This window comes from Lottia gigantea, assembly GCF_000327385.1.
Source record: "Lottia gigantea unplaced genomic scaffold LOTGIsca_101, whole genome shotgun sequence".
Lineage (NCBI taxonomy): Eukaryota > Metazoa > Mollusca > Gastropoda > Lottiidae > Lottia > Lottia gigantea.
The window spans coordinates 269,413-294,449 of NW_008706772.1; the positions used below are offsets into that span (position 1 = coordinate 269,413).

The 25,037-nt window shown below is 33.6% G+C and overlaps 1 protein-coding gene across 1 annotated transcript; it reads right to left on the reverse strand.

Annotated features, from left to right (window-relative positions):
- Positions 1 to 18,493: 18,493 nt before the first annotated feature.
- Positions 18,494 to 23,663, reverse strand: LOTGIDRAFT_223760 (hypothetical protein). Its single transcript, XM_009046417.1, has 5 exons — positions 23,453 to 23,663; positions 22,329 to 22,359; positions 20,893 to 21,078; positions 20,325 to 20,400; positions 18,494 to 19,433 (listed from the first exon to the last, which is right to left on the reverse strand). Exons 1-5 carry the CDS (start codon positions 23,519 to 23,521, stop codon positions 19,301 to 19,303), a joined length of 495 nt encoding a protein of 164 aa, XP_009044665.1. The 5' UTR covers positions 23,522 to 23,663; the 3' UTR covers positions 18,494 to 19,300.
- Positions 23,664 to 25,037: the final 1,374 nt, after the last annotated feature.

The following is a 25,037-nucleotide window of genomic DNA, read 5'->3' on the forward strand; positions in this document are numbered from 1 at the left end:
AAAATCCAAAATTGACCAAAAAATATTATTTTAAATAATCCAAGTTGGCGGAAATTCAAGTAGACCGGAATTGACGAAAAAAGTAATCATTTTTAACGATGGTGAACAAAATCTTGCAGAATTTATATCATCATAGCGTCAGTGTGTATTCTGTAAATTGTCCTTTTTGCCATTATGCATAATTTCAAAATTTGTTATTTAACTATAAACTGCGTGATAGTTCATCTTAATCCCACCGTGGGTCTATTATTGAATAAAGTTAAAAAGTTAAACTACAAATGATGTCTGATCATGGTTGCAAATGAGGAAAATAATTGGTCATAAACAGAGACACAAAAGATTGGCTTTCAACACCGTAAACAAAGCATTTGTTTAAATAATGAGCACTGCAACAGGAAAATATGGGTCATATTAAATAGTGTACGAGAGAAATTTACATGAGAAACGACATGAAACATCCGTTATTTTTGCCTGTAATTATCTGGCTGTAGTAGAATTATTGTAGAAAGAAGAAAAGAGTATTAGAGATAAATCAAGCCCGGGGTATGGTGTAGAGTGTGACAAGAGATATTACGATTAATAGTTTACAATTTAATCATATTGACTTATTTCCCAACAGACATCTCTTTCTACTTTTAACTATTATCTTTCCCCATCTCTCATTTCGTTCTCCTTTTCCTCTTTATACTTGTCTGTCTGTCCCCTTTGGCTCGCTTTCGGTATTGATTGAAGGCAATCATTTATTGTATAATTCTCAGCGTAATCCAAGAACGCTTTAATTAAGAAAATGGCCAAAAAGGACACGGGAATCTATCCAATCGTAGAGTGTGTTATAACTAGGCTGAACGTTTAAATACAGCAATTATTGAGAATCTTATCAGTTTTTTTTTTTCATCAAGGACATGTAAGCACTGGTGTGCGTGACAACATAAATTAAATCTTACTGAACAAGTCTCATCGTCTCTTCAAATCCGTCACTATTACGCATTACTATCGAGTTACACGGGATTGTAAAGAAGTTTACTAGGCTTTTTATGTGTATCGGGGACACCCTTGTCTTCATTTGGGACATTCCAATTCTTCGTGCTATTCCAGAAAGAGTTGACTGGAAATGACACAGCTCCCGCTAGAGAATTCGCACCAGACCACAATAACATAACAATATATGTTATCTCCCCTTACAAGATGACATCATCTTACACCTTTAGTTAAACCGTATATTACAAAATATCATTTAACCAATACGCTTGTACGTGTCCATTTTACGTTTTAGTGAACTTGAACTTGAATTTCGTACCTGCAATGTAGTGCACTTTGGCCTGCCAATGATTAAAGTCTTCGTGAACAAGCGTGAGGAGTGTGCGAAGGGTGTGGTTGTGTGCCTTATCTTCGAGAGAATTTTGAAATGTTCAAAAATAGTGAACAAACGCGTGAACGAGCGTTAACTATAGGCAAACAATACTTTACCTGTGTGTTAATATGTAGTGCGTATCAATGCATGCTAATGCGGCCAATCTTTTGGTGCGTTACTTATGCTGTAAACAGGTTGCAAAGTATGGTACGCCCTGCCATTATGGGTGGGTTTTAAAAGTCAACCACCTACCGCTGCCTACCGGCATACCGAAGTGAAAAAAAGGCGCTAAAGTGAGCATTGTTAAATTTAAGGATCGTAGATTTTCATACTACAAAACGAAAATATTCAATTTGACTGAATTTTTGTTGACGTCAATATTATGGAATCAAAATTATTTTAAAAAGGAAACGAAACAAATTAATATTTCTTTTTTTGCTGTTTAAACATTCAGTGTATTACCATTTTATACAGATATTTTGAGTCTATTTCAAAACTCTCCATGACTTCAATTCAACTCTGCTACTCTAATACAATTTAGATTAGTTTAAGAATTTTTATACCAAATTGCCCCGCGGTGATCAAAAAACCATATTCCTGCAATTTTGATTAAAGACTAGACTAAAATTGATCATAATTACAAAAACGCTGTTTCTTTTTAATTACAGAATAAATCACAATTATATAGAGGTACATCACAGGCGAGGTACATGGCACATTTATTTTACTATGTGTGTGAAGACGTAACACGTATGATAGTTTTTCACCATGAACTCGATGCGTTCCCGTTTTTTCCAAGATTGCTACCTTGTCGTTAGAGAAAGGACAATACCTTACATTACTATTTCAGGTATTCAATAGTTTCTGGTTTTAAAGCCAAATGGTATACGTCATTATCGGAACAAGTTTTTCAAGAGTAAGTCAGTGAACCCGTACAGTAAATCGTAATGCTACAATCAAAACGTTATAAAGTGTGATTTGCTTTGATTGGCTGAAATTTTGCTACCAATACTGTAGGGTCAATTTTGATTGGACAATATTTATTTATGAATACGTAATTTTTCCCACCTATATTAACACGACCTCGAGGTATGATGAATGGGGGCATGTTTTGGACACGATGCCTAGGTACATGCAACGGCTCAATGCGAACAATGCGAACCTCGTCTTAGAAGGCGAAGATCGTTATAGCTTGACACTGAAAAGATGGCAAGGGCTAAAAAACATCCGTATCCTTTTACAATATAAGCCCCCATTCGTCCAAACTCCATCGAAATAATATGAAATCTTTTTGGCTATACACATGCATATTATTTTCAAACCACATCATACATTGACTGAGCAAACTAGGTAGGTTTCCCACGTCAAAATAAAATCACGACTAACGTTGAACATATCAACATCAACTATCGAGTAACGTAAATTTCCCCAAGGTTTCCAATGCAATAATACAGTTGGTATTCCATGATTACTGCGTTATTTATTGCGACAGAATGTCAAATATCATTTAACGTGACGTCGTGTCAGTTGGTAGTTGACAATTTTGTTATCATGTCGGCGGATTCCCCTCGGATTTGAAATGGGAAATTGAACATTAACCCGTGTTCAAATATACAAAGTCTCCGATATATTCAAAGTTTGTAATTGGATATCAATTTTGCTTGTTTAGATTCTTACTACTGTCTAGTTTACGGGGAAAATGGAGCAATGTTCCTTATGAAATAAAATGGATTGCTACGTCTTCCTTTCTGTATCTTTGCGGACTGTTAAAGACGGACAATGTCATGCAGTACATACTGAATTTTTGTCGGGTAGACAAAACATACCCTTGACTCTTTTTTCATCTCTACTTTTGCATTATTAAAACTTTCGATTTCTCCCAAAAAAGCTTAATTTTATATGAAGACAAGTTCGTAAAAATATCCACAGAGAGTTTGATTTCACATAGAATAGGCCAGCTAGTTGGTTAAAGGGGCTGATGCGCCATTTTTTCACCAATCGTACTTTAGTCTCAGAAATGAGAATCTTTTTGCAAAGCTTATCGGTAATAATGTTAACAGTCAACCATCGAATTTTGAGCCTTCAAATCCATGTGTGTTTTTAACTTTCATATATAGAAAAGTCATTTATTGAAATAGTAAGTGAACTCCTAGTTTGAAATATATTTGAAGGAATTATGCCATTTTCGAAAATTTCTAGTACTTCTGAAGACTATTTACTTATACTCAAGACCCAAATCAACCCTCTAAAATGGCGCCACTGTCCCTTTAAGCATTGGCCGTGGTCAACACCCTTATAAGAAGATCAGGCCATTTTAAATGCGATAAAGAAACGTCTATCATACTCGATGGTCAATATTTTCATCACGTTGCGAACTAGAAGTCATTAAGCCTACGTCACTATGCCTGACTTTCAGCCCACAATATACGTGTTCATTAGATAAACCTTAAATCAGGAAATGCAACTTTTTGATAATTAGGTTTAAAAATGTAATTAGACACTGATTTTTGCATCGATGAATTTTGAACGCAATATTTTAAGAAGGATAAAAAAAACTTTATATGTCCTTTCTTTTTGGACTTCAGTCCATGAGGTATACGATGTTCTGAAAAATCGGTCTTCGAGTGATATTCACTACGTGTATCCTAAAGCTGAACGTCTTGTTGTTATAGTCTGGATATCGTCGCAGCTGTGTATAGACGAAATGGGGCAGGACGAATATACACGTGACGTCATTAACCGATCTTTCAAAATGGAAAATCTTGGAAAAGCGACTCGTCTTTTTAAACTTTTAAACACGGATAATTAGGCTATAGATACACATGGGTAAGAATTTCGACTGTAAGCTGTGTATACTATAACCGATTAGATTAGATATAAATGTTCCTCGAAAATGGCGAATCTATCCTTAAATCAGCATAGTGACGTCACAAAACTTACGGATCCAATCAGTATACAACGTCTGAAGAGCGTATAATGCCAGAATTGTCGGGTTAGAGACATCGGGAATCTGACATGTTTCTGATCCGCTGTCAAGGTCTTAAGCATCCATCTTAAAGAAACTTTTTCATTCCTAATTTGTTTGTGATAGTGTGCCCCACCCTCTCATGAGAGATGCCAACAGCACTGTGTTGATGAGCCATGACCATGTTATGCACACCGGTAAAGGCTTACCTGGAGGCAGATCACCATCAAGGGCTCTCTCTGCATTTGTACAGAAATGAAAGGGCATCATCCCCCAAAGAGGAGACCGTGTTAGCATGTAGGCTATTCGTCCTTTCGTCTGCAGATATGAAATGATTGAACATGTTGGAAAAGGTTTTTTCATTCAGATTGAGATATCTGATATCCCATTTAGGCATGGAACAGCTAACAGTCCTATTGTAGTTTCTAGGTCTTTCAAAGTCCATGGTTGGAACAACGTGTAAAATTCTTTAGTAACCAACAGGATCTCGGGACTGGGGGCTGGCCTAAGATGAATTTGGGGACTTAATTTTTACTTCAAAATAAGACCTTCCACAGGCCCGAGAAGGTTATGACCATGGCCCAGCGTGGCGGCTCAGTGAGTTAGACGCTTGCTCGCTAACTTGAAGTTCCCGGGTTAAATCTCGGCAAGGGTCGAGATTTTTTCAACCCGGTTTCAGCTTTACATAAACTGCCGAGGATTACCGAATATGTTTAACTGTTTCTTGATTGTCGTCCTTTAAGTAGGTCTACTGAAGTATGAAGTCGTAATGAATAAACTAACAAATGTCAGCTAATGAAGAGTGTTAAGTAATTTGTATGCACAACAAACCATAAATAACTGTCCAAATTTATTGTCAGTAACTGTCAAATGTTATGGCAAATTTTGAAAGTCCTTGACACAATTCATATTGCAATTACACATTACAAAGATGTGAACCCGGAAGAAATCTCATGAGGACACTTTTTTCACAGGTTAATGTTGTGAAGACTTACAAGCAAACAGTTTGATTACAGACAGCTCTACATTTAAGGCCATGGTTCGCCATTTTCGTTGGTTGATTTGGGTCTTGAATACAGTGGCGGAGCCATAGGGAGCAGAGGAGTCACTCCACTTCGCAACCCCGAAGGCATGTTTTTCGGGCAAAAATTTCGTAGCTAGGTTAGAAATTCGGGCAAAATCAGATATCCCCCCTCCTCGGACGTAAATAATAGTTTTCAGAAGTACTAGAATTGCAAGAAAATCGCATAATCCCTTCAAATATACTTCATCTCACTTTTTTCTGTATATATACGTCTTTTCTAAAAATGATTGAATATCCAGAAAAGACGATTTGTCAATTTAATTTTCAAAGGTGGAAAATTCTGATGATGCTTGGATCTGAACGCTCAGCGGTCAGCTGTGAACACTCATACTAATTATAGCTTAGCTAAAAAAAAATCCTCTTTCTGAGACTAAGGTACGATTGGTCAAACGTTTCGCACATTGAACATCTTGGCTTTTGGATTTTTTTAAGAGTAAATACTATTTGCATCTCTGATATTTTTACAATAAAGTACGATATTTTCAACAATAACTTCATAAATAGATTATGACTATTTTTCGTTTTTAGTTTCTACCTGTACCAAAAACTTTGATATATTTATATGTCTCTTCAAGAATTTTGGGTTTATCAAAGATATTTTGGCCCTCTGCATCGTATATCGCAGCGTATATCCAAATGAAGTTCATAAAACAATGTTTACACCTAATTTTTTTTCTTTGAAAAAAAAACATTACCTAATTGAAAATATCATGTTTGTATAATATTAATTAGGTACCAATATCAAGAAGGAAAGCTAATAATACAACTACATACATTCAAACGGAAATTCCCTAATGGATATGAAAATAGTGAATGCTATTAAAACAAATAGGCCTGTAAATAACGATTACGTTCCTTAAGCAGTGGTACGATTATTCACATCTAACGGCAAGATGATCATTACCACGTAACAACGTTGCTTAAGAAACATGGCTAACGATATGCACAAGTTTAATTATGTGTCTTTTTTACGTTTCAAATTCTTGTGGACCAACAACGATTTCATGCAATGATAGCCCAAATCTCGCTTTGTCAAAAGTAGAATCCAACACAATGAACAAAAATATCCTTACCTGGATGCAGAGTCTCCATATATTAAGAGGTCTCTGTATACGAATATTATTTTGCATTTGTTTTCTTGATCCGTAAGCCTCTACATTGTATAAGAAGTGAGGCATCAAGGCACTGTGTTAATAATTTATATAATATACACGGATATTTGATAATTTTCCTCGTCCTCAAGAAACCAGTCTTTAAATCGAATTGTTATGTACCAGCAAAATAATTCCATTAGCGTAGAACAGTGGCACAATTCACTTAGATTGACAGTACATTGGAAACCGAATATCCAATCATATTGTCGTGTTGAAAATAGTTGAGTAGGAATTATTACGGAACACTTTAGAAAAAAGCGAGCGATTAATAAACACTGCGCCTTTCTTGAAGTTATGTTTCACTGGCACACAAGACATTAATTACGGTACACATACTGCATAAAACACATTACATAATTTATGGGACACGCACATATTGCATAAAACACATAACACAAATTATGGATCACAATATAATTGAAATCGGTATCACAAATCAATTTAGTGTACATTTATTGATAAAGTTTTAAATTACACGATCCACGTACTTGGCAAATTTCCGTAGCGAACTATAATCCAGACAGAAAGGGTTTAGTATCCGAAATGTGAGTCTTTGACATAAAGTATACATTATATTATTATGATCTATATAAATGACAACAGTGCATCATTTAATAGTTTGTAAGAGATGCGTTATGATATATGTATATAGTTTAAAGGTGTCCAAATACAAATTGTATAATAAATATTATATTACCAAAACTCTTATATCATGATAAGTTGAAATTACTAGGATATTAGCTTCAGTTTCATACAAGAAAATTGCTTCTGTTTTATTTTGACGTTGTTTTTGTATTTATATTAAACATCATTTTCATATATTTCAAATTAAAGCGGGCAGTTGCGGCATTTCAGCAGGTTGATTTGAGCGTTGAGTATATGTAAATAGTCTTCAGAATAACTAGAAAATCGCATAATTCCTTTGGAAATACTTCAAATTAGTAATTTAACTTTCTATTTCTATATATCACAGAGTATATTAAATTGACGAGTCGTCATTTTAACATTCAAACGCGGATAATTCAGGACACACATTGATTTGAAAGCTTAAATTTTGATGATTAGCTGTGAACACTATTACTGATTGGCTTAGCTTAGAAAGTTAAAAGTGTGATTGGTCCAAAATAACGATGCACATGTTCCTTTAACTCCTCTTTCATATATGTGAAGTAACCTGTCCTTGCGCCAGTTTGACTTCTTTTAAAAAATTCAGTTAAGTTTTCCACTTCTGTTTGTAAAGTCGTATGTAAATTTTTTGACTTTATTTATGGTTTTATGTCTCTTTAAAACATTCGTTAATGAATATTACTTCCCGTACATAGTTCAAAAAATAAAAAAAATGACATCATTACATATTTGTAGTTGGTCAAAATACATGTGTATTGTGTAAAAAAAAATACGTCACTTTATAAAGCAGTTTTAACCCATTAACGTCATGTCGTTGAATATGACGCATATAGATGATGTCGAAATTATTGAGTAGGCTATACTGCATTTTGTCGACATAATGCATCTATAGCAATTGACGAAAATACAAACAGTAGACTTTAAAGTTCAGTCAAGTAAAAAAAAAAGGAAGCAGTCTGATTTTGGAAAAGTTAGGTGCTCAAATTAACTGAAAGCTATAGACCATAATAATGAGATGTACCTTAACTTATCTGGAAGTTTTAACTAAAACATTCTGTCGTTAGTTTTTCAGGTTTATGTAAACGTTTTAGTTCTGTTTTTTACTAAGTGTTTGAAAACTTCAATAACTAAGCGGACTGATATAAAATATCGAGTCTTTATGAGGTCTAACATCAAACAAATTTAAGCTGCTTACTTAACAATTAGTAAATTCCGTTTTTAATTAGGCTTAATCCTTATAAAACAAATTCAGTTTGATCAAGTAGATACATAGTGGCAAATAGCATATCTTAGAAATATTTTCAGGTATAATTTACGACGTTTTTAATAATGATAATTGTGCATACTGTCCCTTTAAAAGTTCTTGATTTGACGTGTATATGACATGTTAATCAACTTGAAATTTATAGACTATTATACTCCGCACGTAAAGACCAATGTGTGATTCCGTAAATAATTCCCTGGGCTATTCCTGGGTTTATATTGCTATTGGCATATATATTAAGTTACTATGACATTGACACTATTTTCGTTTTTCACGATATTATTACGTTACTATAGAAAACCATATTTGTAACAGCGGCCACCCAAAGGCTGTTGGCCTAACGTCCTCACAGCAACTTTTACCAGTAATCATTTCTTTATCATGTAAATTTACCAATAATTCTTTAAAAAATCCGGAAATTCAATTCATTATCACTAAATATTTCAATAAAACGAACCAAAATTATCTCTAGTGAATAATGAATTCTTTTGTAAAAAAAAAAATTTAGAAATCGAGACTCAAAATCTTATCAATATACATTTACATTCATTGCTCAAGATAAATTCAAAACTCGTTCACCCCTCAGGTTGGCATAATTTTGATATCTAAAGGGAAAAAATTCAGCAATGAAAATCATTGGTCATCTGATATATTTCATCAATATACTCAAGCACAAAAAGTTTCATCAAAATATGATCAAAACTGTAGTCTGTTTTGAGTGCACAAGCTAATGTAGACAGGTAGACGGGCAAGGGCCACAACATTATATGACCATATTATAATGTAGACGTCTAAACAGTGTGATACAATATTTGATTTTTTCACATTTCTTAACATTTAATTTGCAAACGCAGTTGCCGACAAAACAGTTAAAAAATATATTGAGCTAGTAATGGATGGACACGTAGGAGGGCCTTAACAAGAGTAAGTCTCAATTAAAGGGGTGGTATATTATATAAAAAAAAGGAAATTAACATTAAAATGTTGATTATCATGTTTTCTAGAGGAAGGTAAAAAGGTTTAAAGAGGTAGTCATGAATGCAGTAATTATTCTACGTTTAGAGCCGCCATTGGCGACAAGTTCATTACAGAATTATTAAACCATACAATGTAACCATCAAGAATAAAAATAAACTTATAATAGAGGACTGCTAAAACTGATAATCATATAGAAAAAATTTAATCCTATTTTTAAAATAAATTCAGAGAAAAAAAATAAGATTAAGAGAAAAAGTTGAAAGTCACGAATCACCCACACATCAACATCTGTTTATTTCCTATATAGATTATACCATCTTGATATTTCTTACTATTTATCCCATCTTCATGATAACATACCTCAACGTCTTGCTCAAGAGTATTATTTCCAAAACCTGTTCGTGTCTTTGAAATCATTTCATTGTTATTTTTTTGTTTATTTATTGTTTTCCTCTTTTGTCATTAAGGGATTTTAAAGAGAGGCCTTATGACGTGATTTGCGCTAAGGGACGTCATCAAACACTTATTTTTTGTGAAATGGCAGGAACTACAGACGTCTGATTGAAATTAATGCAAATTGATGCTATCAGTGTCCTCGATACATAAATAAAAGCCTTAGAAAACCTCTTTACAATCCTTCAAAACTAAAATATAATATAAAATTTCCCATATTTAGACTTACTCACAAACAAAGCATCCACTTTTCCCCGATTTTATGCTAAGATTATATTTTATTTCGATACTATAATCCCCATACATTGACTATAACCTCAGTGTATTTTCATTACGCTTCACACTGTTTTTATTACAACCACGATGTCAGACAACGCTATACGAATTGTCAACGAATGATAGACTACAACCAGTTCCGATTCAGAAGGTCAGAAGGAAGAAGACATAATATCCTTCGTCAACTTCAAGTGCAAGTTCTCTAAGTTTGATATTATTATCCGTCCACCAAGGACAATCTCGATTTCCGGAAAGACTATTAGATCCTCAAATAGACACCAACTTCGCATCTTTCTGCGAATATTTTGACCAGTAAGTTATGCCATTTATTGTAGCCAAGACGTGCCGCTCCATCACAAGCAAACCCATGGTTGCCTTTAAATTGACTACCAAACCATTTTACCATTAAACCAACAACAAATCCACATGGACACTACCTATAGTATAGAAATCTGCCGTTATCACCCCTTCAACATTCAAAAATTAATTCCACGAGAAGGACTGTGGAAGTCAGTCATATGTTGTGTCAGGATGTTTCATTTCATACTACCACATGTCAACATAGACCCATCAATTCTACCCTAAAACGACCAATTCTGTCCATAAAGTTACTATCCTGATTCTATTGAGGTGTCGATTTTCGATGAAATTTTCATCGAGTGGACCAGCGCGAAAAATTTGGTCCTGCATAGTTCCTAGACGTGATATACGGGTCACGGGTATGACGCTTTTTCTTTGAGTTGAGTCCGACTTTATTAATGGGTCTCTAGCTTTTATTGCATCATGACATAAAATTTATTATCTATTCAAAGCTGAACCTTTAAAGAGATCCCAAAGATTTAAATTTGTATTCTGGTACCCCAGAAGGTATCACATCTATTTACCGGAGCTTAAGTAGAAAATGCCTTGGGGGAGGGAGGGAGAAATAATGAGATCTCTCTTCGAGGCGAAGCCTAAGACCTTTGAGACTGGAGAGGGGCGAGGGGGGGGGGGGGTGTACTCAGAAGTCAAAGGATTTCATATGGACTGAGAGTACATCATTGCCTCTGACTCTGAGGGACTGGTTAGGGCGACATTTACCAAGATAGGTGTGGGTGGACATATTCTATGGAATATCAAATCTTCTCAACAACAACCACCCACGTGGTGTACTTTAAAGAAACTGATACTCATCAAATACTAAACAGAAACTGTAATCTATAACAAACTTAATGCTGAGTGTATGATGGTGAAGGAGTGCTCCAATTTTGTTAAGTTGATGAAAACGTGCCCTTCCATACTCCAAAACTCATTATGTTTCCAATAATTTGACAAAGAAAAGGTACCTGATCCATAAACGCGTTAAGTGACAAAATTCAAATTTCAATTTACCAATTTCATGTTAGAAGTGACTCCAATAATATGTACGAAATGAAAATGAAATGAATGGAGTTTTACGTCCTACAATAATATGTACGAGAAACCTTTTTCACTTCACAGATTAGATATAAAATTATAAAAGACAAGCCTGTTTCTAAACAATTCATCCTTGACGACCTTAATCCAAATTGAGTGCTTATAATTGACTTGCCCGGCGATAAAACTACAAAAAGTTTTCGCTAAATACAGCTAGATCGCTAGGACTGAATATCACAATGTAGGCCAACACCTTTGGTGTCCCGTTCCATACTACCAGCATTGGAACAAGTAAGATAGTCCACGCCAATTATGAGAGTTAACAAAAGAATGTCTTTCATGACTATACGCCAAAAATGATATTTGCATATTCGAAAATTTTTAAATGACAATCTTGTTCATAGCAATCTCAAATCAATCAATACATAACAAATTATTATATGAGGGGATTTTTATATTATGCAATTCCAGATCAAATGAAAGCGAAGACTTGCAGAAAACTATCCAGCCGATCCAGACCTCGACATAGCATCTCTTCCAATACATTAATGAAGTCTTTGAAGCACTATAAGCCTGTACCCTCCCTTCCCTAATAGGCCTAAATATAATTTCCACAATAACAAGCTCTCTAATACCATCTTCATGATAACAAGCTCCTAGATCACCACCAACCCACCAACTTCAAACTATTCATACCAGTTCTTATAACCTTATCATCTGATCATAAGATACTAAACTAACTCCTCTTAACCATCGTATTGTCTGATCATAAAAAAGTTTATATAACCATCTGAAAATAACAAGCTCTTATACAGTCTTAAAATAATATTTAAAATCTTTAAAACCTTCTCAATAATAACAAGCTTATGCAGTCTGATAACATTTACAATCTTTCTATATAATAACAAGTTCTTGTAATCATGTCGAAATAACAAGCTCTTATACAGTCTTATAATAACATTTAAAATCTTTCCATAACAAGTTCTTTTGCAGTCTTACTCTTAATGATAACATTTACAATCTTTCTATATAATAACAGTTTCTTGTAACCATCTCAAAAATAACAAACTCTTATACAGTTTTAATGATAACAATTACAATCATTCCCATGTTCTTTTTTCAAATAATAAATATATTAATGAATAATATGAATATAAATTCTTATTTTACAAATTCAACATGTTATTATGTTCCTTCATTTTACTGATTTATATAAATTAAATAATGGTAGGTACTGCATACGTACATAATGCTTAGTTGCGAAATCAGTGCAAATTGCAATCAATCATATTTGATATTTTTTAAAAGAAAACAAAGCCTTAACACGTGCTGACAGGCTTGACCTTAGAAAGGCTTGCTACCTACATCATGGATTAAAGGCGCCAGTAAAATAAGTTAAAAACAGTATATTGTTTTATAAAATCTAACGTGATCTGGTACAATAATAAATACACCATTCGTGTAGCTTGAAATTACATCTTGTACTTTACAAAATCGTGTCTTTAAGATAACAAACGTTATTTAAAAACTAACAAAACAACTACCATCGGTGCCTAATGCATAATACCCAAAATAATGAAAGACAGGACAAAGGACATAAATTTATTCCCTTTTACAAAAAATTCGAATTATCTCCTTAATTCGGCTTCGAATTATCTCGTAAATTCGACTTCGAAACTCGAAAATGGTTAAATTTTCGAAGTCGGTTTTCTGGTTGTATCGTCTGACTCCAAATGCCGAATTTGTGAGATGGGCCTACTAAGCCTGTTTCGGGGGCACTAAGTCGGGTTACTTAGTAACTAATAGTGCGTTCAGACGACAAACTTACGCTGCTTTAACTTGCACCTACTTCGAGTGGCTTAAATTCTGGTTACGCTACTGGCAAACATTCAGCTGGATATACCATGTCTGCGCATTCGTCTTTTCAAATTCCCGTCATTATTACCTATATCAGAATGTGCATGCGTGCATGGTTTATTGATATTATGCTGAACGAACACCAAAAAACTGTTAACCAGGCTCGAAGAACGATTGATAGTTAAGCTGCCTTAAATTTTGTTGTCTGACGCACTATAAGCCATGGAACTTCATTGGTCCATTTCAAATCGTAATTTGAAATTGACTTATCATTGCTTCGATATCATACACATATTAAATATCGTAAAAAATTAAGAATCCTTTTGTCAACCTTCTTTGTAAAGAACATGAAGTAGGCCTAGAAGATTGCACAGAGTAAAGAAAAGACGAATTGGGCTTCAGAATAAAAGGATACAGCCAAGTTTGAGAAATACAACTCGAATAGATTAAAGATCCAACAATCACGCTACTTTGATAAACGGCATTAGCCTGCTCATGTAAAATGATAAAATGATATTGCTTGATAAAGACCAGAGAACACTGGTCGAAACGTCGCTCAAATAAAGTTAGTAATTGTAATCCATAAGAATTTTTTCATTACATCCAACACCTTTACTAAATGCCATTCAAACTCCAATATCTTGTCCGCCAGATGGTCCTTGGTACTGATACTTTTCTTGATTAGCCATTCCTATTTACGATTGGATCTATTGAAAATTGAAGAATAGATGACTTCTCTAGTCACTAGAGTTATATAACACAAATTTGGATTTAAAGGGTGGCAACCCTCCACCTATTTTCAATTAACACTCTGCATTAAGAAGTGAAGTTTAGTGGATGACACCGGACGACATTTATTGAGAAAGGTTTCATAACTAAATTTAATCCGAGCCAATTCAAGAATAGTGCTGAAACAAGACAATTGTTGTATGGCCAAGGGGGGTAATATAGAATGAATTAGGCCTAGTTTTAGATAGGCTTGAAAGCAGACGAACGTCAATGATTATTCTGCAAAATCAAATCACACTCTCACTGCAATAGCAAAAAGGCCTACGAAAAGGAATTTGACAGTGGACCATAATATAATATACATGCATTACACTTTCAAACTTGAGCAACTATTGAGTGACCTAAGTTATGTATTCAGCCAACCTATACCCCAACCAATAGTCCTTATATAATCACAAAACTTTGAACTAGAAAAAATATTTTTAAATTGTGAAAAAAAATAGTTTGAAAACAAAGAAAACAAGTTTTAATTACGATTCACACCTCCATTTCTAAAGAATATTTTAATGGTGTTAATTTTGGTTTTAAATTGTCCTTAAAATTATTTTCTTGTTGCCGAGGATTCGGTGACGCCTTAACATGATTATTAATCCCTTTCTTACAGAACACCGAACGTCATTCTGCGACTGGGTTCGTCATCAAGGCATCCCATTTCGGAATGTTCACTCCCCTCAATGTGGATACTTAAAAGGATAGTATTATTTTTATGAGGATTTGGTGTCATTTATGACTTCTACCCCCCCTTTTTTTTAAGAGGCAGGTCCGACTATACCTTTGTCACTCCGGATATATTACTTGACTCTCCGAACAATCAAGTAAGGCTATACGGGCCTGTTTCGACCCCCTTCTTCCATGTCACTTATCCTCCGAAAAAAATAATGTTTGTCCATGCAAATGGTCTTATTCTAGCCGTCTGTGTGAATTTGATACGCAGTGTTTACCTGAAATAAGATGACTATTTACCAGTCAATCACGGTCAAATACATTAAAAGATATGTCATGTCGCAATAAACTATTTTAGACTAACACGATATTTCCATAACTATGATGTCTTTATCAAATCACTATAGAAATAGTAGTTTCTTCTTAAAGATATTAATACAAAATATACAGAAAGTTTACAAAATTGCCCATTTAAAAGGATTAATTGTACAGTTGTTTGTCTAAACGTTTTACGTGTATATTGGGTACATTAATAGAATCGATTTACACCATTCAGATTTTCAGGATCTTAAAGGGGCAGATGCGGCATTTTGATAGGTTGATTTTAGCCTTGAATATATATGTAAATGGTCTCCAGAAGAACTATAAATGTACGAAAATTCCATATTTCCTCTAAAAATATTTCAAACTATGAATTTTACTCACTATTTCTGTTATGTCTTTTCTATATATCACAGAATATCTTACATTGACGAGTCGTCATTTAAACATTTAAACGCGGATAATTTTGGACACACTTGGATCTGAAGACTCAAATTTCAATGGTGATATGTGAACACTAATACTGATTGGCAAAGCTTAAAAATTCCCGTATGATTGTTCCAAAAAAATGGTGCACATGACCCTTTAAAAGGGGGTGTAAAAAGGCCATGTAAAATTTATATTATTTGTGTATCGGGAACTCTGATTACATCGATTTTCACCCTGACAATGTTCAGTTCAGACATAATGGTTCTCGTAATTCCACTAAAATTATTGTTTATGAATTCTCTATGGCAAAAGTTGCCTCTGTCCTACAAAAGTGACGTCATACACGATATGCAGGTAATATTTGTTTTTTTCACAAATCTAAATAAAGGTAGGGGCCTTTACCAATAGCGCATAGCGGTCGGCCATGAACCAACCACCCAGCCCACCCCTCGGGCCTATGATAGGACAAATGGCTCGTGCTCTATAATCCATCTGCACCAATATTTAATACATATCTGATTAGGAAATCGTAGAGATATATTGCACTAGTTTTTCGAGACTAAAAAAATGTTACAAAAATGTCGTTTGTGAATATAACACGTACAAAAGTATTCAAGCGTATGTCCTTGAAATGTAATCGATAAAGCATGCATTTTGAAAAAGAGAAACAAGATGTAGGCCTAAAATGGGAAAATAAACCTGGTATACAAAAACGTCAATGCCCACAACAACTTTAAAACTTCAAAAGAAAAACTTTTCATCTTTGCTTTTGATCATTTGATATTGATTGATAAAAAAATATTATGTAGCATTGATCTTACCTGAGCTTTTGGGTTCGATCCGTCAGATACACTTTCAGCCATGCTTAGATTGAGGAAAAAATCTAATTGAAATCATAAATGAAAATATGCCTCAGTGTGTCCTAGTTATTTCAACCCCATTCATGAGATATCAAGCGAATCGATCAAAACAGATAAAAAGGGTATTCGTGCATAAAGGCTAAACCCATATCTTGTTCTCGAATTTTCGAGTCATTGAGACATTTCCAATGAAATCATAGGAATTGACTTATTTTGAATACTTAAAATCTTAAAGTCTGTCTTGAATATTATACTTAATAAGAAACACTGGTTTAATGCAATGGCATGCATGCACTATAAAAGATGTATCTATAGGCCTATCACTCAGGAATGTCCCCTTCGAAGTATGAATTGAGTAATAATAAAAAATGGTGAGAAATAAAATATTTCAAATTTAAAGGCCTTAGTTCGCCATTTTCTAGGGGTTGATTAGGGTCTTGAATATAATGCACTAAATAGTCTTCAGAAGAACTAGAATTGCATGAAATTCGCACAATTCCTTCAAAAATACTTCAAACTATGAAATTTTACTTTCTATTTATTATGTCTTATTCGTACATATGGCTGAGTCTCAAGAAAAGACGAGTCGTCATTTTAACATTCTAACGCAGATAATCCTGGACACCATAGATTTGAAGGCTCAAATTGCGAACATTAGCTAATAAATTCGCATTTCTGAGAATTAGGTACGACTGGTCAAACGGTTGGCGAACTTGTCCCATTAAAATCGTTTGTCAATTTGTTAGGATATTCCGGGATACAGATAGTAAATAGCTTTGAATAATGAGACTCGTCTGTTGACAACAGAAAACAGCCATAGCATCACGTTAGGACATGATATTTCGTATGTTATTTGGTCTGATGGTGATTGCATTAATAACAAAATTGTTTTGACATTGATTGATGTAGAATTGTCTTAGTGTATTGTTTGGGCACCTGTTTCCCAAGTTTTCAAGTCAAAATGGTATATTGTCTATTCAATGATTTCAATGAAATGGAGTTTCACTTGCCAGGAAAAGGGGGTAGGGGAAAATGACTATATACCATAGTAAATGGGAAACAACTCTTGTCGGACTAAATCCAGTTTTCCATTGATAAACGCAGTTTAGGTATACTACCTCATAGAATGACCAAAGGTTTGAAATTTTTAAATTTGGCCAAAATAATTCTGTTTAACTAAGGACTTACCTAGTGTCATAATTATACAACATAATCCCCCTAAAATTCAATAAATCCATAAAACTAAGTAATAATTCATTAAAGGAATACTGTGTCTTAGAATGAACATAAAATTTAAGAATTTTAAATTTGGCCAATAAGAGCATATATTCATTAGTAGATATACATGGTGTCATAAATAACATAACAGGATCCTTATATAATCCGATAAATCTAAACAAACTTAGTAATTATCCATAAAAATGCAGTTAACTATTGAAAAACGCTTAATATTAAGATTAAACGTTTTTCAATAATTACTTAGTTATATGAATTTTCCAATTTTCCAGATTTTAGAGGTATTTTGTTGTAACTTTATGACACCATGAAAGTTCACTGATGAATATATACTCATATTGACCATTCTTGAGAGCTTAAATTTAATGTTCATTCTAAGACGTAGTATCACTTTAACCTTAAGTAATTTTAAAACATGCTTAGAAGTGTGTTTCAATATTTTCAGTTTAATGGATATATATATAGGTTCTATTTTATGGCAATGGCAACTGATAAATCCAACTGATGAATATATAAAAACTGGTGTTTCTTTAGAGTGGGCAGGGAGCATGTTGAGTGGCAGTGGAATAACTCAGTATTGACGGTTGTTAGGCGATTGTGTTGGAATTCTTCTCATGGTAAGAAAAATTCTTATGCAACGTTCAGTGCTTCAGTATGTCAGCTTTCATTCCCCATCACACAGGGCTTGACAGATTACACATTTTTTACTGTCTTGAGTAGTATCCAAATATTCCATTTTTACCTTCATTGGCTTCAATTGAAATAGCCGACATGTAATGACAATACCATAATAAGCACTATCAAACTGTATTTTATGATTTAACACAAAAGAATATGAACAATGTCATAGCAAGAAAATTACATTATGATTATTGATTGTCATTTCAAGACAAAACCGTTTTTTTTCTTCGAGTCAAAACATGATTTTTTTTCTTCAAGTCAAAACATGATTTTTTTTCTTCGAGTCAAAACATAATTTTTTCTTTCTTCAAGTAAAATCATGATTTTTTTTTTTTGCTTCGAGTCAAAACATGATTTTTTTGCTTCAAGTAAAATCATGTTTTTTTTCAAGTAAAAACATGTTTTTTTTCCTCAAGTACAAACATGATATTTTATTTTTACTACAAGCCAATACAGGTTTTTTTCTCTTCAAGTCAATACATGATTTCAATACATGATTTTCTCTTCAAAACAATGCATGATATTTATTACAAGTGAATACATGAATATCATTACCAGTCAATTCATTTTTTTCTTCAAGTCAATACATGATTTTTTTCTTCAAGTCAAAGCATAATTTTTTTACTACAAGCCAATACAGGTTTTTTCTCTTCAAGTCAATACATGATTTTTATTACAAGTCAATACATGATTATTTCTGCAAGTCTTGACCAATATTAGAATTTAAAAAAAATTATGAGAAACATGGCAACAAATGCAAGTGAAATGTGTATTGATACATTAACACCAATAATATGACTGCCAATACACCCTGTATCAGATAAATGAAAAGTTTTAGAAAATTAATTTTTAAGTTTTCAAGTACAGATTATAGAAATAGTGGACAGTGTTAAATATGTTTCAAAATTCAGACATGTTTACAATTGACCAGCATCAGCAATAACAATTTTTTTGGAGGTCTTGCCAGATTGAGAACCATAGCCTTCAATCTTTTTTACCACGTCCATACCGTCAACCACTTTACCAAATACTACATGTTTACCATCTAACCTGAAAAAATTAAACCATTGACATCTTTAAATAAACCAAGACTGGAGATTGAACATAGTTGTCTGTCATATATTTAAGCAATAAACTGTTAACCTGGACAAAGTTTGGCTGGAAAATTGAATAAATGTGTGTTAGCTTATTTGCTTATATTTAAGTTTTCTAGACACTCTAATTTTGATACAAAGACTTTAGTATGAATTTAAGTAGGGCACATTACTTTACGTTTCAACATTTGGGACTGTCTATTTGATACAATGACGTCAATGAATAACGACGTCATGTTTTGACTCAAAGCAAAAAAAAAAAAATCATGTTTTGACTGCTATTACGATTGAAGCCAATGAAGGTAAAAATGGAATATTTGGATACTACTCAAGACAGTAAAAACTGTAAACTGTCAATGAATAACGACGTCATTGTACTAAAGTTTTGATGATGAGGCAATGGCGTTTATGGTGATATAAACGCCAAACAATTTGTATTCGTCTAATGGAAAATGTAAATATTCTTTAATAGGATGAAACAACACTTCCTTCGATTTGCAAAAATTAAAATTTTTACTAAGATCTGCGAATCAAATTAAATTGTATATTTTTCGTGAGAATTTAGAACAGATGTCTCTTAACCTAAAGCAATGAGCATCATTGGTTAGATCAAACTGAGGAATACTACTTGAATATTTTTTGCTACAGAATTCATAAGAAATGCAAAGCATTAACGTGATTAGCCAAATCTTAAATTTGGTGTGATAAATTGCTGATCAAATTTTTCAATCTAAATTAAACCCTGTACAATAACAGACTCTTCAGCTGAAATTGAGCTCTATTAAGTTGAAAAGCAAATCCTTAAATGACATCTTTGAGAATATTAGAAATATAAACATATAATTACCAATCAGTTTTAACAGTACACAAAAAGAACTGAGAACCATTTGTGTTGGGGCCAGCATTTGCCATGGACAATGTTCCTACAATATAACATTAATCATTAGCTTTATTATGGCAATGAAAAGATTAAGATAGTGGACCACACCCATATACCACACCACGTCATGCGGATGGTAGATATTCAAGATTTTGCTTCTAATGGTCGAAAATAGCCCAAATTCGAACTTGATCTTCGTTTTATGAATATGCATACATATACCAAATTTCATTTGATTCCATCAAAAAATCTAGTTTTTAGAGCGTTTACAAGCAAATGTTGACGGACTTACGGACAGGGGTGCCGACAATATACGTCCACATAGAGAGATGTGGGCGGTTAAAAATTATTATTTCATATTATAATAATAATTTGCTGAAGAAGTTCTTAGGATGACAGTATAGAAATTTCAATATGTACAAACATTGTAGATATCCATTTCATTTGGTTGAAAAGAAAACTAAAACACTAATCAATGAAAATATCAAAATTCCATGTCCATGTGGACATATTAATATATAGAAACTAAGTCTACCTGGACCCTCATGTTTCAGCTGGAAGTTTTCATCAGCGAATTTTTCACCATAGATACTTTTACCTCCAGTACCATCTCCACGAGTGAAATCTCCCCCCTGACACATGAAATCTGTTATAACTCTATGGAATGTGGAATTTTTGTAACCAAATCCCTTCTCACCAGTACAAAGAGCTCTGAAATTCTCTACAAATAAAAGAAAATCATGCGTAAGCCAACATCCATTGTAAATTAAATCACTACCCCCTTATCAATGAAAGAAATGAGATCATGGTTCAATTTATCCAAATAACTGCAAGCTGCTTTTGACCTTTTTCATACAAAAGGGATTGCCAACATATTGCCTATATAATATTCACAAGTTTATGTAGAAGCATGTTAATTGGCCAGTTTGAAAATCATGTGATATCATGGATATTTATTACCTCAGCCTCTGATACAAGGTTTACAAGTGAAACATGGTAGAAAAATATGTAAAAGTATATGTTAAAGGGAGATGACCAAATTATGGCTTGGAATATCATTACAATGGTCAGAAATGAAAATATTGTTCCTTTCATTTCTAATATACTCTCAATACTTTATTGTTAAGTTAAGTGCTTTTGAAAACTTAGACAACAACTAGTAGTACAAGAACAGTCATACTGACTCCAGTACGGAACGCCATTATGGAAAAAGTCAGTTCACAGATTTTGAATTAGTTTGTGAATTTTGCAGTTTGAAGATACTAATCTGAATTCGACGAAACTAGAACCAAATCTGTTTCTATATTTAGAAAACGGCACAAAATAGAAAGTGTTTTGGAATTGTCCATATTATTCTATTAATAGCTTCATGAACTTTGATACATCACATGCTACCTGGTGTAAGATGGCGGCATAACTTCCACGAAACGGCGTAAATTTACAAGTTGGTGTTAATTCGCGCCACCTGGTGTCAGTTACCAGCATATATTTGCGAGTTGGTATTAATTCACACCACCTGGTGTAGGTTGCCAGCATAACTAGATTTTCCACGAAACGGTGTAAATTTGCAAGTTGGTATCAATTCGGAATATGGTTCTAGTTTCGTCACCTGGTGTAGGTTGCCGGCATAACTAGATTTTCCACGAAACGGTGTAAATTTGCGAGTTGGTATCAATTCAGAATTTGGTTCTAGTTTCGTTGAATATAAATTAGGATCTTTAAACTGCTTGACAAATTCGCAACTAATTCAAAATCTGTGAACTGACTTTTTGCTGGCGTTCTATACTCCAGACTTTCTATTGAGGGACCTTGATTGGATGTATTTTCTAGGATATAACCCAATCAAATCGCTGCATGTATTAACTCCTGTGATACAAGAAAAATGCCTTATTATATCAAGATATTAGATTTCAAAATAGTTCAAAGGGTAGAAGCTGCAGTATAGACTTTTTAATGGATCGAAATACATACCTGCAGTTTTAGGTACTACATCAGCTCTCAACTGAAAAAGAAAAACATGGTAGCTTAATAAAATTTATATTTCATATAGTATTATGGATTTTTTAAATAAAAATATCATAATCAACAATTTTCTCCAAAACGCCTAAGAAAATTCTGAAATTATATGACAGTAAGTCTAGAAATTGGCATGATAAAAAAGGTATGTATGAGGGTTGGCTGAAGAGTTTGTGATTATGCAGAATTCCTAACTGAGAATAAATTGTCAGTAATCTGAAGAGTTTCTGCTCTGCTATTCAGAGCTTAGGCACCACTGTTTCAGAAATTTTTGTCATTCCTAACCAATTGGTGTTTGAAGGTGCTAAACTCTCTAAAGGGAGATGCCATGGTCAATCTTCGATAAGACATTATGGTTTCTGTAGGAAGCCTTCCTGGATTTGAGTCATCTTTTAGGCTCTCATTGCCAAGCTTGAAGTCTGCATCTCTCTTGTTTACAGTTGAAAAGGAAGGGGCATCATGGAAGTGGAGACCATGTCTGTGTTACTGTCAGCATGTATTTCTGTTGAAGTTAGTTACATGTACTCGCCCATTAGCCTGTTTTGTCGATTTCTTGTGATTTCAATTCACAAGATGGTCTGGTACAAAGACAATAAATACACTACAATAAACTACAGTTCTCATATCTATGTTCATTGATAGATTGTATGCATACTTGTTGGTTGCATAGTTTGTATCCAATTCAAATTTTATTACACTTTTATTTTCCTTTCCCAAAAAATTGTAAAATTAACATATTTTTCATGATTTTTCGTTAGAGATTCATTCAAAATTATTTCAGATGCAAATAGTTGCAAGCAGTTAGTTAAAAAAAAATATGAGAAAAAGAGATAACTGGTTTTGTTCAAAATTATTTGGTTTAGTGTTCTGTTGGTAAAGTTTGACTATCTTGAGGAAAAAACAGTTTTTTGTCATAATATGTAAAGACAATTCTACTTTAATAGTCTTCAACATCGAATCCAGGTCGAAATGTCTCCGCCCACTACAGCTCTGGTCGATTCATCCACAATAAGGAAGAGCAAAATAACCACAATTCACAAAATCTATGAAAAACTACCGGGTATCATAAAAATTATTACCTCCATGGTGATTCTTCCAACTGCGTTGCCATCAGCAGTGATATCGAAGAAAACTTTCGGTTTAGCCATCTCGTCTTTTAGATAAAAACAAATTAGGAAAGTGTGACGACAGTTGTAAAAATGTCTCGTCTCCGGTTCAAGTAGCTACACTGGCTGAGTGACTCAGAAATGTAACTATAAATAAACAAGGAACCTCATTGGCGCGTTGGACAACATGTGCATGGGTCCCATAGAGATGGACCCAGCTACAAAGAGAACGTATTGCGATATCTATTTGCCACACGATATATAATAAGCCAATTTTACAATTATGCCGAAAGGTTCATTGAAAATTGTGCAATTTAACTCGGGCTTTCTTAAAAGTTAAAAGGTAGGATATTGCCAGCCTAAACAGCGGAAATTAGCCTAAACGATGAAATACAAATTGTAAATAATAAGTCTACATTGATATTAGTTGAATGGGCATTCTAATTATTATAGGCCCACTATAAATATCGTAAATTAATGTACTTCGAAACGATGGGCTCGAATACATTTACGTATAGAAAATTACTTATAATTTACTTACTTACTTACTTTACTTACGGATTATATCGGAGATTTTGTTATGGCATTGGCCGTATGTTTGAAAATCTAAAAAAAAAATTGCATTCTAATAACCTATAATTATTGTATAGGATTAGTTATGAAGTGTGTTATGAAAAAAAAGGGTAATTGATTGACGAACTCGATACGAGATACTTGTTGCAAACCGAAATTTTCATGATAAACACGACCTACCCCTGGTATAGCTTTGATTTTACTTCAGAATATTTGGCAGAAACAATCACCAGTATGGAATATTCAACCTTCAGTCATGCACTTCTTTCGCACTTTTTTAGTGCGACAATATGACCAAATTATATCAAAATCTGGCAAGAATTGTGCCTTCTGGAATGTTAAGAGCTGATAACAAGGGCAATAATTCCTATTTTTTTATATTCAATAGGGTTCATCCTTCGATCTTAACAGCAAATTTCAGAAAGTTTCATCAAAATCCGTCAAGAATTGTGCCTTCTAGAGTTTTTAAAAGCTAATAATTGAACAGGTTTTCAAAAACAAGGACCATAACTCATTAAATATTCTTTGATTTTCAATAATTCTTGGGTGATAAAGGATTTCACTACTGGGCACACGAGCGGTCGTGTGCCCGTCATTCCAAGACAGGATTTATAATATCAGACAAGTTTGATAATTGTCATCGATAGTTTTATCTTCTGCAAGACAGGGTGTCAACCAATAAGATTAATTTTGTTTTCAATTGAATGCTCCGCACGTGATTATTGAAATGCATGTAGTGAAAAATGACTTTTTGTTTCCTCGTGTGCACGTCGGCGAAAGTCGCGATAACACTCTAGTCGGCGACAAAAATCTCCAACCAAGATCGCTCGTTTCCTGCACCTTAAGTTTCGTTTACCTCTGTTAATAATTGGAACTTCTAGAGTTTATACGAGGTAAAAAAAAAATTGAACACGTTTTCAAGAACAAGAAATTGTATGAAATATTTTTCGATTTTGTTTATTTTTAACAGGGTTCATCCTTGGTC